Below are 15,507 nucleotides of genomic sequence, written 5' to 3'. Positions count from 1 at the left end.
GTATTGTCAATGGTTTCAACACAAGGTACAAAAAGGAGTTAGTGAGCAAAATGATTTGGTCTGACAAAGCACAATTTAAGCTGAATGGTACAGTGATCACCATAATTGTGTGTATTGAGCATCAGAAAATCCGCATATTCATGTGAACAAGGCAGCCAGTTTACTGGGATTCAAGTCTAGTGTGGATAGTCTTCTTCTTCTTCTTCTAATATAAGGACGTGTATTTTAACTAAAGCACTTAGGCATAAATGGCCCATTGTGCACCCCATAGGCTAGAGATCAACCACAACGCGACTACCAGCTTTGTGATACTTACTTACTTACAAATGGCTTTTAAGGAACCCGCAGGTTCATTGCTGCCCTCACATAAGCCCACCATCGGTCCCTTACCTGTGCAATATTAATCAAGTCTCTACCATCATATCCCACCTCCCTCAAATCCATTTCAATAATATCCTCCCATCTACGTCTCGGCGTCCCCAAAGATCTTTTTCCCTCCAGTCTCCCAACTAACACTCTATATACATTTCTGGATTCGCCCATACGTGCTACATGCCCTGCCCATCTCAAACGTCTGGATTTAATGTTCCTAATTATGTCAGGTGAAGAATATAATGCGTGCAGTTCTGTGTTGTGTAACTCTCTCCATTCTCCTGTAACTTCATCCCTCCTAGCCCCAAATATTTTCCTAAGAACCTTACTTTCAAACACCCTTAACCTCTGCTCCTCTCTCAAAGTGAGAGTCCAAGTTTCACAACCATACAGAACAACCAGTAATATAACTGTTTTATAAATTCGAAAGCTTTGTGATATTACTGGGTGTAATTGTGTGGACTGTTATTCAGGGGTGTAACTGGACCATGCTTTATTGAAGGAACAGTTACTGACCTTCTGTACCTCGACATGCTTCACACATCTAAAATTATCTGTAGAGCCCACAGAATTTCGCATTAATTTCGAAAAGAAATTGTGATAAAAAATATTATATTTCGCGTTTTATCGCTAATTAGTTGTAAGATTACTGGTATCACAATATTTTCGTATAAATTGGAAAGGAATTTTTACTTGAAAAATAACGCTATATTAGGTATTAGGGGTCAAAATAATGATAGAAAAGTTTTTATACATAAATTTATTCTACAGTAGGCTACACATTAAAATTAAAAACAACTTTACAACACAGAAAAAAAAAAACATTATTTGTACTATATAACATCTGCTGTTTTTAGTTGTGGAATGAAAGCATAGCAGAAGTCACAATATTACTTTCTTTCATTCTGTGCCTACGATCACTAACAATTAAATTATATTAGGAGAAAAACCTTTCTGTGTCAACAGATGCACAAGGAACGCAAATAGCCTACATTTCAACACAGCAGATGTAAATTCAGGGTAACTCAACATGAGAGCTCGTAATGCCTCAATCACGTCAACTCTAACATTAAAAGTGTTGGATGAAAACTATTTCCTTCAAAGTAAGAAATGCTATACTGCAATCAATACTTTTTATTTCTTGAAACAACTGATTGTTTTGACTCTTTCTGTGAGTGCTTTAAGATTGTGAACATTTATCTGTACAATATTTGCTGGATTGAATAATTCATTTAAATTTACAAACAATTAATATGAATCATGTAACTCATATTTTTCAATTTTCTCAATCACTAGTTTACTGACATGCTGAAACAATTCTTGTACTTCAGTCTTTAAGTCCAAACTGAAATGATCAATTAATTTGGCTACTGATTCCCCTACATTATCAGAAATTACTATATTCATTCTATGCTTCAGGTCGTTTACTTTAGAGATAAGAACATGACTGTAGGGATATTCACTGCCTTCTAAGTCTAAAACTACGTTTGCAATAAATTCACAATTTTCATGTACAAAAGCAGCCTGTGCTTTTACTAAGCTACAAAATCTTTCAGATTCTACCTTCTTCAACCAATTTGCTACAGATGCACTTCTGAAAGTCGACTGAGCGAAAAATGTTTTGACAACATCGAAATATTTGTATAAATACTGTACATATTTAAACCAACTGCCCCATCTAGTTAGAACTGGTTCTGGGTACAAAGGAATTAATTCTTCATCTAGATATGAGCAGTATAAGTGTTTTATTTTTCTGGACAAGTAAAAACAATTTTTGGTTTGGGATATTATTGAATTAAGCTTACTTAAATTCTTTTGTAAAATATCACTAAAAATTCTTAATTTGTGAGCCCAACAAGTCACATGTACCAGGTGATCTCCCTTGATTCCTTTCAACAATTCAAAACTTTTTATCATGTAGGGAGCAGAATCTGTTACAAAATATTTCACGTTTTCGAAGTCAATTGAAAATGTCTCTAATGTCTTGAGGATAGTCTATGAACAGGTCCTTCATTTGCAGAGTCTAAAAATGCATAGTCTAAAAAACGGATTTCTTGGTGAAATGAAACATCTTGAGTTCGATTAATTAAAATGTGAAACTTACAACAGAGTCCATATAGGCCAGTTTCTATCTGATGCTTTTCCAATTCACTGGGGGCTAAAGCAAGGAGATGCACTACCACCTTTACTTTTCATCTTCGCTCTAGAATATGCCATTAGGAAAGTTCGGGATAACAGAGAAGGTTTGGAATTGATCAGGTTACATCAGCTGCGGATGATATGAACATGTTAGTAGAAAATCCACAAACGATTAGGGAAAACACGGAAATTCTACTTGAAGCAAATAATGAGATAGGTTTGGAAATAAATCCCGAAAAGACGAAGTATATGATTATATCTCGTGACCAGAATATTGTACGAAATAGAAACATAAACAATGGAGAAGAGGTGGAAAAATTCAAATATCTTGGAGCAACAGTAACAAATATAAATGACACTCGAGAGGAAATTAAAAGCAGAATAAATATGGGAAATGTCTGTAGAACTCTTCAACAAAATGACTACCACCGGAGGGACATTAACAAAGCCCTGAAACAGGCCACGGCTAAACATAGCACAACAGAACCAGATAAACAACCAACAAAGAAAGCCTTCATTCCATACTGCGAGGACATCTCTTATAAAATCAGCAGAATTCCTCAGAAACATGATATCAAAACAATCCACAAACCACTCAACACTATTAAGAGCCAGCCCAGTAAAAGAAAACCAGGGCTTCAGAACACCAAGACTCTACAAGATCCCATGTGAAGATGGATAAACGTACATAGGGCAGATAGGTCGCACTATAGATGACAGATTGAAAGAACACAAGAGACATCTCAAACTACATTACCCTGAAAAATCCGCCGTGGCTCAACACAGCATAGAAAATAAGCACAGGATCCTGTTCTACCAGACTGAGATCATCAAGAAATCCAGTTACTATTGGGAACAAGTAATCCTGGAGGCCACTGAAATTAAATTATAAACGAACTTCAATAGGGATGATGGCCTGAAACTCATCAAGGTATGGACCCCAGCCTTGAACAAACTAAAGCCCTCACGAGATCCTACAGTGAGTATCAAGGACCAGCATCTAGCTCAGCTGGCCGATCCAAGCTTACCATCTACCAACATCACAAGAGGAACCCCAGCAGGGGCGGAGCTTATGAACACACAGAATTCCTGGTCCCGGATTGGTTCCACCGCTAGCCAATTCCACATCATCTGACCAAAATTTCACCCAAAAATAATAAAATAATCTCCAAAAAAACCCATTTTATATATAAGATGACATTCATACAATGGCATCATCAGTTCCCTGAAGATGGCTATAGAGTCAGTAGTCGAAAGCTTGGAGTATTCCACAACTTTAACTCAGCTGATAGCCCATGAATCCATCATTATAGGTAGGTCTTTCAATTGTTTTTCAATACCACAGGCAAGATTCTCTGCTCTCCTAGTGACACTGCGCCTTGACAGGGAAATGCATTCAAACATTTCAATTTTTAGGACACATAATATCTGATGCCTTACGCATTTTTTTAACAAATTCACCATCAGAAAAATATTTGTAAGAATGTGCTATCTCATATGAAATGGCATAGCTTGCTTCTAATGCAGGATTGAAATTTGATTTTTCTTCCAATTCCATATTCAAATCTTTCACCAGATCCATATATTTTGTTTTCCTGTCGTCATCAAAAAAAATGTATACATTCTTTAAGGAACGAAAACTATTTATTATGTGTTTGTTTTACATTTAAATACTGATCACACATGTAGTACTGTCTTCAGTTAAGAATATGGTTACTTTCGATATGCAAAATGTTCGCCGTTGGCGGCCAAACACATAACGCAACAACGAGCGGTAGCCACAGCTATGTCAGTCAATATTTCAATGGAGATCGCTGCACATGCCACTGTAATCTCCTGGCGAAGGTCTTCCAGCATGTGCGGCTTACGTCAATAGACTTGAACTTTCACAGTTCCCCACAAATAAAAATCCATGGGGGGTTAGATCTGGCAACTGTGGGGGAGAAGTCAATGGGCCCTCTTCGTCCAATCCAATGTACCTGCAGATTGTCATGGTTCCATGCGCCTCAGACTTGTCAATAACGCATTTAATTGTTAGGCGGGTTGGGGGTTCTGTCGCTGCATTTCAATGGCATTATCAAACCTCATAAACCACTTCAGAATGCATTTTTGCTGCTCAAATGTCAAGCGTGCTCCAGTCATTTTATTTTCTCACTATCATGATGAAAGTACCAATATTTGTTGAGTGAAAGACTATACTACAACATACTCGTAATTCAAATCAATTGACAATATCAATATCCTGATACAGTCTGACAAAGAGTGTATACATTTTTTTGGCGGACTCTGTATAACATAAGCCTGCGATCTATGTTCGAATTAGGTTAAGCATAACATAACAGGATTGCGTGAGAACTAAGTCTACAAAATATACATATCTTTCAAAGCCAATAATTCCGCATGAGTTTTGTAGTGCCTTCACGCATTGTATGCTTTTATATTTTGTAACTGTTTTTACATTAGGCTACACACAATGCATTCTATCATCTTTAATTATAATTAAAATAGCATTTTTTCATTTCTTTCGAAACATTCGAAGCCTTCTTTCACCAGAGACGCCCATTTCGAACTCTTAAAGTCGTACAGTATACTACTGACTGTATTATAGATGTTCAGAAGTAGTAAATAAACTGTGTTCAGCACTCGGTAACCAAGGTGTGGGAGGCACCTGTCATGCTCCTCTTGGTCCTGAGTGCCACAAATGCCATTAGCTGACATACAACAATCCATAATTTTATAATACATTTCAGGCAACGGAAGTGTTCAGCCTAAGAAACAAAATAGACAGCATAGGATTCTCACAGAAGAAACAGATGACATTGGTCATCGATTGGATCAGTCTCCTAGAAAATTCCTTACATAACTTTCACAACAAGTACAAATATCTTATGGCTCTGTGCAAAGCTACTAAATTATTAAAGTTGCAGCCATATAAAATAACTACGACACATGCTCTTCAACTGGATGATCCTGCATGTAGGCGCACATTTTGTGAGTGGATGCTGAATAATATTCATAACGGACATTTAATATTTTTCTAAGGCGAGGCATGGTTCCACCTCCATGGTTATGTGTGTTCACAAAACAACCATTATTGGAGTGCTGAGAAACCTGATATCGTTCATGAAGTACTCCCCCATGACAAAGTACCTACACACTCCTGGAATAACTGAAACATAATATCCATCATGAAATTAACATTAATCGACCATTAAAATAGTTACAGGAACTTATATGGTTATCACCATGATGCTAAACTGTCTGTTCCCTGCCACGAGTGTGTCAACAGGACACAATGAAAACCCTGTTGCTCCTGTCCAGACCTCTCTGTATTAGAGCCTAGATAGGCCTAATATAAATTTTATACTGTAGAACCTCGTTAATCCGGAGGAGGATAAGTTGTACAAATTAACGAAAGTCTGGATTAACTGAAGTAACCTAAAGAAATATTTGAAAGTGCATTGAAACTCCGTTCACAGCAACAAAACACATCTATTATGCATTTACAGGACATAGACCTAGTATACATAAAATAAGCAATACAGTACATACTGGTACATACCAAATAATTATAACAGATTTGCCTGACTGATCTTGCTCTGTATCACTCAGAACATTTGCTGTAGAAACGGGTTTAAAATACCCATCTATTTTACTGTTTCCTACTCTTTTGTTAATATCGTCCTTGACAATAAGCATCCTGAGTTGTTGAATTTACTGATGATTTTTGTAATGTGATATAAAATGCACAATTTTTGCCTATCCGGATAAGTTAAGCCTGGATTAAACAGATATTACTGTAGACGTACTTCTTCTTTCTTCGATGCTTTTCCATTTGGTAAGCTTAACTTCTACTCTTTTGGATTTTTGCATTCGAGTAGAGGTATGAGATAATAATTGTTGTTTATTTATTTCTTTTGTTGGATAAGCTTTTTCACTTAGGAGATACTTCTTCACAAGGTCAATATTATGCAGAGGGCCCAAAAAATTTATCCACACTTCAACGTGCAAAACATCTGTGTAAAAATGTTACGTAAATTGCCATGAGTGTTACCTGTAGCCTATATGACGAAATTGCTGACATCACTGCAAGATCTATGTGGCCCATAGATCTACATTATTGTTAAGTACGTAATATTATTTTTTTACGTGTAAAAGTATAACTTATAATATTATTAAAAAGTTAGTTTCATTACTTAACAAGGTTTTTATAGGATTATTCAATGTATGTGGATTTGATGGCTGTTTCTTAATATGCAGGTTGTTACTCACATTACAACATTCATTGCTCTCGTCCATATCATCTGGGTCATTAACTGGTTCTTTCTTATTGCTTGTGTAAGATATGAGAGATATGAGACTCAAACTATTCTTACTTTAGCTAGATAAACTCCTTCTTTCACCACAGCATACACTATCTTTTTAGAATCAGAAGGGAGTAGTCCGTGTTGCTGACAAAACTTAAATGTAGATTGTGTCTTTTAATTAGCATGTTAATCTTCAGAAGTAGAAGCTTCCATGGCAGCAAGTAGCCTATCCAACTAAATAATAATATTACAATATTGATAATACTGATGCAGAATAGCATTATTTTGCTACAGCACAGGGTAAAACTGCTTGTGATGAGCTTGCACGTACTGCCAAAATGCTTGCTAGGCCTGCTAAAGCAAGCTTACAAAAGCCATATGAAAACATCATGATACTCAAGACAACTTCATGATTTTGCAAGAAAAAAAAATCTATATATATATTCCCGGAATCCACTTTGAAATTTGCACAACACACGAACATAAAGAAAAAGAAAGTGAATTATTCTGGTTCAATGTCTTAGAAACCATCTCAGGAATTCAGAAATTTCATTCTCTTCCACCGATGTCAGAATTTCAAGCCTCCTCTTACAGCATTAAAACAAGTATAGAAACAGTTTCCAAACAGGATGCTTTCACAGAAGATTGGAGTCCCAGTGATTCTGGTTTTGTCACAATTTTCATATAACCAATAGCAACAAGTCTGAAGTTTGGTATCAGTGCAAGTCGTTTGCATTCTTCTGAAGACCTTGAATTTAGGAAGTTCAAACAAATTTTTCTCCATCCAAAGGGATCTGTTCTTTCTCTCCTCTCCCCTTCTTCTTCCACCGAACACCAAATCCAGAAATTTTGTTTGTGCCAGCCAAAGAAACCAACTGGATGAGTCTACACATTGAATCATCATCACTTCTAGAAAGAAATTAAATGAAGTTTCTAAATCGTAATTCTTGTATAAACGAGACTATAGGTAATAATTAAACAGTGAATTTTTCTGTGCAGTTTTTATAGAAGCATTACACTGAATAGTATTAACTGGTCAAAAAAGTGCACTTAAAAGTTCTCACAAAATGAACAGTTTACCATAAAAATCGGGTAAATGTTTACACATCACCGTCACATCGCAGCAACGTCATATTGCATTTTTTATCCAGGGAAAATACTAAATTTTTACGACAATCTTCCCTGCCTCATTGTATCATTATATTATATTTTCTCCGAGGCCAAAAACAAAATATGGTGTTGTTAAGGAGTGGTGGTGATGTGCTGAACATTTAATAAAAATCATTTCGATGCAGCTACCTATTTTTATTCCAGATAAGCCTACCGGTAAATCTGGAAAGAAAAAGAAAAAAAAAAAACTTTAGAATATATCTCAATTGCTTATAGTTGTAAGTTCTGTATCAGCTGAGATTAACAGTATTTCGTGAGCATAATAATTAAACTTTCCTGTTCCTTGCCTGTAAATCATGAATAGTTTCATGCAATATTACATTCAAATTTTCATTTCTGCTGATCTTGGTCTTTCATTCATCTTCAAATTCCTACCACAGATGGTCAACATGTAAGCTATAAGAAAAACATGCATTTGAGCAAATCTATGGCTAGCTATGTATAATAGTTTTGAAGTTAGGGCTATGTATTTTTCTTTCATAAAATATGCACGAAATCGGGTGTAATTTTCCATAGCCTATACAAAAAGAAAAAACACCATCTTTGGGATCAAAAAACTCAAACTAATTCTTTTGTTTACTCCATGGGGCATGCAATAATTAAAAAATCATGAGGTCTAAGTTAAATCTATAGTAGATGGCACATAGAGACGAAATGGCCCTGTAATTTTTTCTCCAAGTACAGCTATTATTAATTATTCTGCCGTCCTAAGGAGAAAGGCAGTAACTTCATGAACTTCAAAACTGAGAAAAACGCGTTCAAAGTTAAATATATTTCCCACTACTGTTTCCTTTCTGGACTGAGTTAAAATTAACAGAGTAAGTTACCGTAGTTGTAAAATTAGCAAGAAAATTTATTTTATGGCATCAGAAATTGAAATTTTCCTCAAATAATTTTGATTATGTACAGCAGATACTGTCATTTTACGAAGTATATGCAAAAGTGGAAGTAACTGCCTTTTTTTTTTGTTATATGACGTAAATGCTGCTTTCTTCCTTTGTTTACGATACTATTAGAAATAAATACATTTTAAAAGATGGTTTTGGATTTCAATTTTGTTACTGGTATAGTAAAATTAAATTACAGAATTTGGAGAGAAAAACACGTAAGCGCAAAACGATTGTCAGCCAAAAATGCACTAGAAATAAAAATTATTCATGTCAGTTTTATTGAATAGAAAATTTAGGAACAATTCAACTCACGCAAAAATGTAACATGTAGGTTATTCACATTCAGAAATTTTTTGCCAGAATGAGATTTATTTCAGACAGTAGCAGAATCATACGAGTTTTTAGGCTTTCTCGATGACTGTAATTACAATGAGGCTTTTGGGTAATCCACCGTGTATTCAGTTTTCTGATTACTGGTAAGCTTATATCTTTATTTTTTCTTTGGAGATTCTGCAAGACACACAGAATGCTGCACAGAATGAGGGGAGGTTTTCCTTTCTCTGCACATCATGTTTCAAAAAATTAAGTTCAAGGTATTCAGTATATGGATACCTCACTGACAATAATTATCTTAAAATACTAAAGAGAAGATTTATGTTTGTCGAAGCGCATCATTATGCTTACGAAAAGGCACTTTTCAGTGACAATAATTTATTTTATGTGCACAAGACTGGAATTTTCAAGTAAAAGGAAAGAAAGGTATCCGTGTTCTGAAATTTATTCTACTTAACAATAAGTAGGCCTAGGCCTATTTCGCTAATGAGATATGTCAGCCTATTTAGTGTACTGCTCTTAAGGGTTCTAAATTGCAAAGGTCGTAGCATCTTGATCAATATTCCCGGATTTTGTCACGAATACTCTACCACTGTAACCGGTTTGGCTAAGATTACTCTAATCGGGCAACAACAGAATACATAAATACTATATTTTATGTCAGTTACTTTTAGAGGCCTAGGAACTAAAGCTATAAATTATTTTTTAAAATAAGTATCACATTAAGGTAGTCTAGACTAGCTACTATCCCATTCCAATGTCTCTCTACATCAACAAAACAGGCAAGTCATCTCAAGAAAATGATAATAGTGTATCTATAGTCAGAAGAGAGTTTTAAATATATAACAAGACTCGATATATACACGACCAACACAAATATTTCAAAGTAAGATCAATTAAACATTTGAACCATCAAAGTCGTTATCGTTCACAAAATGACATAATATAAAAACAAAATGTGATAATTCTGAAATAAACCAATTTCTAAATACAAACCGTAAACCAAATATTCTCTGAATACTTAGAATAAAACTTCCTTACCTTCACTTCATCAAACATACACTTTTTTTGGTAACTTACAACATTTCACAATCCATTTACTTTCGTACTAACTTTTTGAATACCTTCGGTTCAAATTTCCAGCGTTTCAAGCTATTTCCATTGACCAATTACCAACAGCGTTACACGAGCATCAGATAACAAATTCACAACACTTCCTATGATTGGCGCCTGTTAGAATCTGTATGAGAATATCTAGTATCAAGATGAAATAAAATGAAAAGAAAAGTTGATCGTTAGCATCAAGTTATTTAGCATCAATTCTTCATACCAGAGTAGCCAACGTAACTCAACTAAAAAATCACACTATTAGGTGACCATTGTCCAAACTTGTACGTAACCACAAGCCGAGCCATTGCCTACGCATGAATGAATACTATAACGTAGGCAATGGCCGAGCATACAGACAGACCTGATCACTGATGACATAATTATATTGCATACAGCACAACAGACAAAGGCATTTTTAATTCCCGTAGCCAGGTGGTTGGCCACTCTATCTTCCACCGCGGAGACCTGGATTCGATCCCCGTCTAAATTACGAAGGAATTTTTTTATGGTAGACAAAACGTACGTGAGAGGTTTTTCTCGAGATTTTCCCGTTCATTTCATCTTTATTATAATTCCAACCATATTGCACATTTCATTCTGCGAGATCCAGAATCAGGTTGTAAATAATCGTCTTTAATAAAATATTAAACGTGGGAGCGTAAGACTAAAGTTTCCAAAAACTGTATAATAAGTAATTGATTAAATGGCGATCTTACTCGTGTTAATTGTGTAGGCTCTGAGGATGGTGTGAAGAAGCACCGAAACAGCTGTAAACCGCACATGCTTACACAATTAACACGAGTAAGATCGCCATTTAATCAATTATTTATATTCAAGTGTTAAAAGTAGTGTACGAAAAATTCAACATGGATATATAAGTGTTTTCTTTTCTGGTGATCTGATATTTGCGATGCTAATTTTTCTTTTTGGAATTCCAAATGCCCTATAGCGATTTTAAAGTCCTCAGTGGGGGGACTGAAAAATGGAACGTGAAGAATAGGTATGAATATTGCAGAACAATTTATATATCATCTGATCTATAAATATTAAATTAGTTTATAAATTGTACAGATTTTTTATTATAATTTCACTCTGATCTGATGATTATAAAATTATTGTTGTACGTTATTTTATTCGGACTTCTATGGTCAACTCCAAAGACAGTAGGACATCCTAAATAATTATAACAACTTCATATGGAAGTTATTAAGCACATAAATAACTAAATAAACAAAGAAATAAGTATGAAATCCAGGGATCGGTAACTACTCTTCCCTTCGATACACATGAACATTATTTATTTTTTGTAATGTTTTATTTATTTAGCTAGTAAGCAAAGTGAGTACAAATTAAAAAGTATACAACAAAAAATGTTTCTAGCCACTACCGTAGAGCCAGGCTCGTGTACGGCGTAGTCTTCGCCAATAATATAATATAAAATTTGCAAAGACAGTTCACTAAATACACTACTTAACTTAATTCAGGCCACTAACACACAAGAGAAAAGAGAGAAAAAAACACACTTAACTGACAAACAGACAGAAACCAGTGACATAATAATAATAATAATAATAATAATAATAATAATAATGAAATGATCGCCCGAATGGGCATTGAAGTTTAGTTTCTACTAGGCCTATATTCGCTCAGTGTCTGTTATGGCACACTATTATGTGATATGTCACAACACCGGCCACACAATTCACATACGCAACTATCACTGGCGTTATATGTCTTATCCCTGCATATTTTGTGATGAAAACCGTGATTGGAGAGGCTTGTAGGACGTGTCTTTCCCGATTTTCTTTGATCTAGTTTCTCTCCAACGTTGTGTTGGTGGCTTAGAAATCAGGGTCTATCTCTCTCCCCTTTGCTTCTCTTCTCTTCACTTCAGGTGTTCAATGTCGGGTTCCGTAGAAGGCAGTAGCATTCGGGTTCTGAGATTCTCAATGTAGAAAGTCTCTTTAGCCAGTTCGTAGACCATTCTTGTTGGTTCCGTTTTCCAAACACTCAATGCACTTTTGAGAAAATGAGATTTGACGTTTTCAATTTTTTCCAGGACTCTGAGTGACAGCTTTTCCCAGATTATTTCCAGTCCGTAAAAGTTGCTAAGGGAGAGATGGTAGAATGACATTCAATAAAATCATGAATATAGTCGACACAAATAAAAACGTAAAAAAATACACCATTTGTTAGTATTGTCCTAGATCATATATGTAACAGATAACTCCTCGCTTCGTTAAAATCGGCAGCACTTTGAAGAGAACAACCGCCAGGATCGCCATCCGTCCGCCGTAAACGAACACGAGATGGCAGCACAGTCGCTAATGCAATTCAAATGGGTATTATGACGTGACTCCTTATGTAACAACTAGATGGCAGCGTAGTAAACCTGACAAAAGTTGTTAACCTCATAGCCTTTAACCCCGACATATCTGTTACATATATGATCTAGGGTATTGTATAGAATATTTAAAAAATCAGTTCAAACATTGAACCGCTATAAATATTATAATATTTGAGATAGGGAAAAAAACAAAAACATCACAATGTTGGGCAAACAACGGGGTTTACAAAACAATGGGAAGATGTCCGCCGTTCTCTTGTTCAACGTACAGCATTCAGTCTGCGACACCATGCACAGCATTTTGCAGATAATGTCTTGGAATATTGGCAATTTCTTGCGAGATGGCATCTTTCAGTTGCAATAGGGTTGTTTGATGTGTCAGGAAAATTCGTTCTTTAAGGTAACCCCACAACCAAAAGTCGGCCGGATTGAAATCTGGAGATCGCGGAGGCCACATTGTTGGAAAGTGCAGTGTTCACTGTTCCGTCTCTCTGCTGATAGTTCACACCAAACTCCGACATTCAATGAGTGCATAGGCGTTTCATGAATGCCATGTGGATGTTGTGCGGCCCACATGTGTTGAAATTCCCGCGTTGCGAAACAGTTTCGCTGTGCCATCTCGTGACTTATAAATTTCTTAATAGTTGTTACTATATAAAACAAAACGTCTTTGAGTTGTTATTGTTATTGGGAAATTTTTCAAAATAAATGTCATTTTAGGGGAATTCTGCCATACTGAGGTAAATTCACACGATTGACCACATCCCAAGATCATATATGTAACGGATAACTCCTCGCTACGTTAAAATCAGCAGCACTTTGAAGAGAACAACCGCCAGGATCGCCACACGTCCGCCGTAAACGAACACGAGATGGCAGCACAGTCGCTAATGCAATTCAAATGGGAATTATGACGTGACTCCTTATGTAACAACTAGATGGCAGCGTAGTAAACCTGACAAAAGTTGTTAACCTCAAAGCCTATAACCCCGACATATCTGTTACATATTTGATCTAGCCCACATCCTGTGGATTGACGTTCATGTTTGACGGTTGGCATTGCTGGACTTCACAAGTTGACCATTGTGGTACTATACTACTATGTACTATATCGTAAGAAGTCTAGATTTTTAAAAAAATTGTGTGGTGTTATAGCAAGTAAATTACTTGGTTATCATAATTACTTAGGTATTATCTACCATTATTTAATTTGATATTTGTAGAATTAAGTATAACATTTCCTGTAACAAGAAATAATTACATCAGATTTCTGGACGAGCTATAATGTTAGGTTATGGTACTTTTACATTTAGTTTTTACTCCACATTGAGTTGGTGAGTGATGCATTTAAGTTATTTTATTCAAGTGGTGAGTGCGAAGGAAGTCATTGTGTTTGTGTATTATTGCGGCCCCTGTGTGAAAGATAAAGTGATATCAGTGCGTTATGTAGATGACCGGATGATAATGGTGAGATTACTAGGGAAGAAAATAGACTGCTAGTACAAATGTACATACCACATATTGGATTAGTAGACGAAGAAGTGGAGAAAAAGCTATGACAAGACAGAAGACATCATTGTGAAGAAGAAAGAAGCATGCATTATCCTAATAGGCGTCTGGGACGCAATAGTAGAAGAAGGACAAGTTGGAAGAGCAGTTGGAAAATATGGATTAGGGAAAAAGAAACGACAGAGGAGAATCTTTCGTGAATTTTGTAAATGAAATGCAATGATTGTTGGAAATACATTATTTTATTTCAACAACATAAACGAAGAAGAAATACATATGGACATGCACAAGGGACGATTGCGTATATCAGATAGTCTATAATATAGTCTACTGGTACAGGAAAGATTCCGAAATTCCTTAAAAGACTTTACTAATTACTACCAGGAATGGATATTAATTCAGATCATGTTCTGCTGATAGGCGAATTAGGTATTCGTCTGAAAAAAATAAGAGAAAGACTAGTGACGAAATTTGTCATGGAAAAACTGAAGAGGAAATAAGAAAAAATTTGAAGCAAATTTTCAAGAGAAAGGTGCTACATTAGAAATCACACTTGAGAATAGTAATGAGTAGGCTACTGGTCTCATCTAAAAAGCTGTGTACAGAAAACAGCAGAAGAAACAATATAGGATACAGAGGAGGAGTGAGAAACCTTGGGTCAGGGGGAAAATGTTGGAGAAGATGGAGGAAAGAAGAAAATGGAAAAGCATCAACATGGAAGAAGGTAGAAGGAACTACAGGAAACTAAACAATAAACTAAGAAGAGAAACTGATAAGGCCAAGGAAGACTAGATGAAAGAAAAATATAAAGAAGTATAGGATCTAAAGAGAAAAGGAATGACCTGGTATTTATAGAGAGATTTACCTAGCCTATATATTTAAAAATCAGGTAATAGGCCATTGACGATACAAAGGAGGAGAGTTCGGGTGGTGCTGTGGATCGGGTTCCAGCATAGCTCAGATGGTAAGAGCACTCAGTACACCAAGCTGAGGGCCCTGGGTTCGATTCCCGAACGAATTTTTCTCCATTAATATGTAGGCTATCTACATTATGACTATATAAAAGTCATTCGATTATACAATATTCAATAGAGGATGGCGAAGTCCTCAATAAAGAAATATATATATATATATATATATATATATATATATATATATATACACATATGTAAACAGAAAATTAATTCATGTGGTTGATACAAGACGAAATAGGAAATGAAATAACAGACACACAAGGCATACTGAACACATGGACGAAATATGTAGAAGAGTTATATGAGACAGGGAATCGTCCAGATAATTTAGTCATAGAAGACGAAGCAATCATAAC

The 15,507-nt window shown here is 35.6% G+C and overlaps 1 protein-coding gene across 1 annotated transcript in view; it reads right to left on the bottom strand.

The window, feature by feature from the left end:
- LOC138715283 (F-box only protein 5-like) overlaps positions 1-10,378 on the bottom strand; it is a 49,771-nt gene extending 39,393 nt beyond the window's left edge. Inside the window, exon 1 of the mRNA XM_069848036.1 lies at positions 10,253-10,378. Coding sequence (XP_069704137.1) covers positions 10,253-10,270 — 18 coding nt within the window. The 5' untranslated portion in view covers positions 10,271-10,378. The remainder of the gene's footprint in view (positions 1-10,252) is intronic.
- Between the last annotated feature and the right edge of the window lie 5,129 nt (positions 10,379-15,507).

Source organism: Periplaneta americana, chromosome 15 (assembly GCF_040183065.1).
Source record: "Periplaneta americana isolate PAMFEO1 chromosome 15, P.americana_PAMFEO1_priV1, whole genome shotgun sequence".
NCBI lineage: Eukaryota > Metazoa > Arthropoda > Insecta > Blattodea > Blattidae > Periplaneta > Periplaneta americana.
Note: the sequence above shows the minus strand (reverse complement) of the source record. Positions and strands in the feature narration are given on the sequence as shown.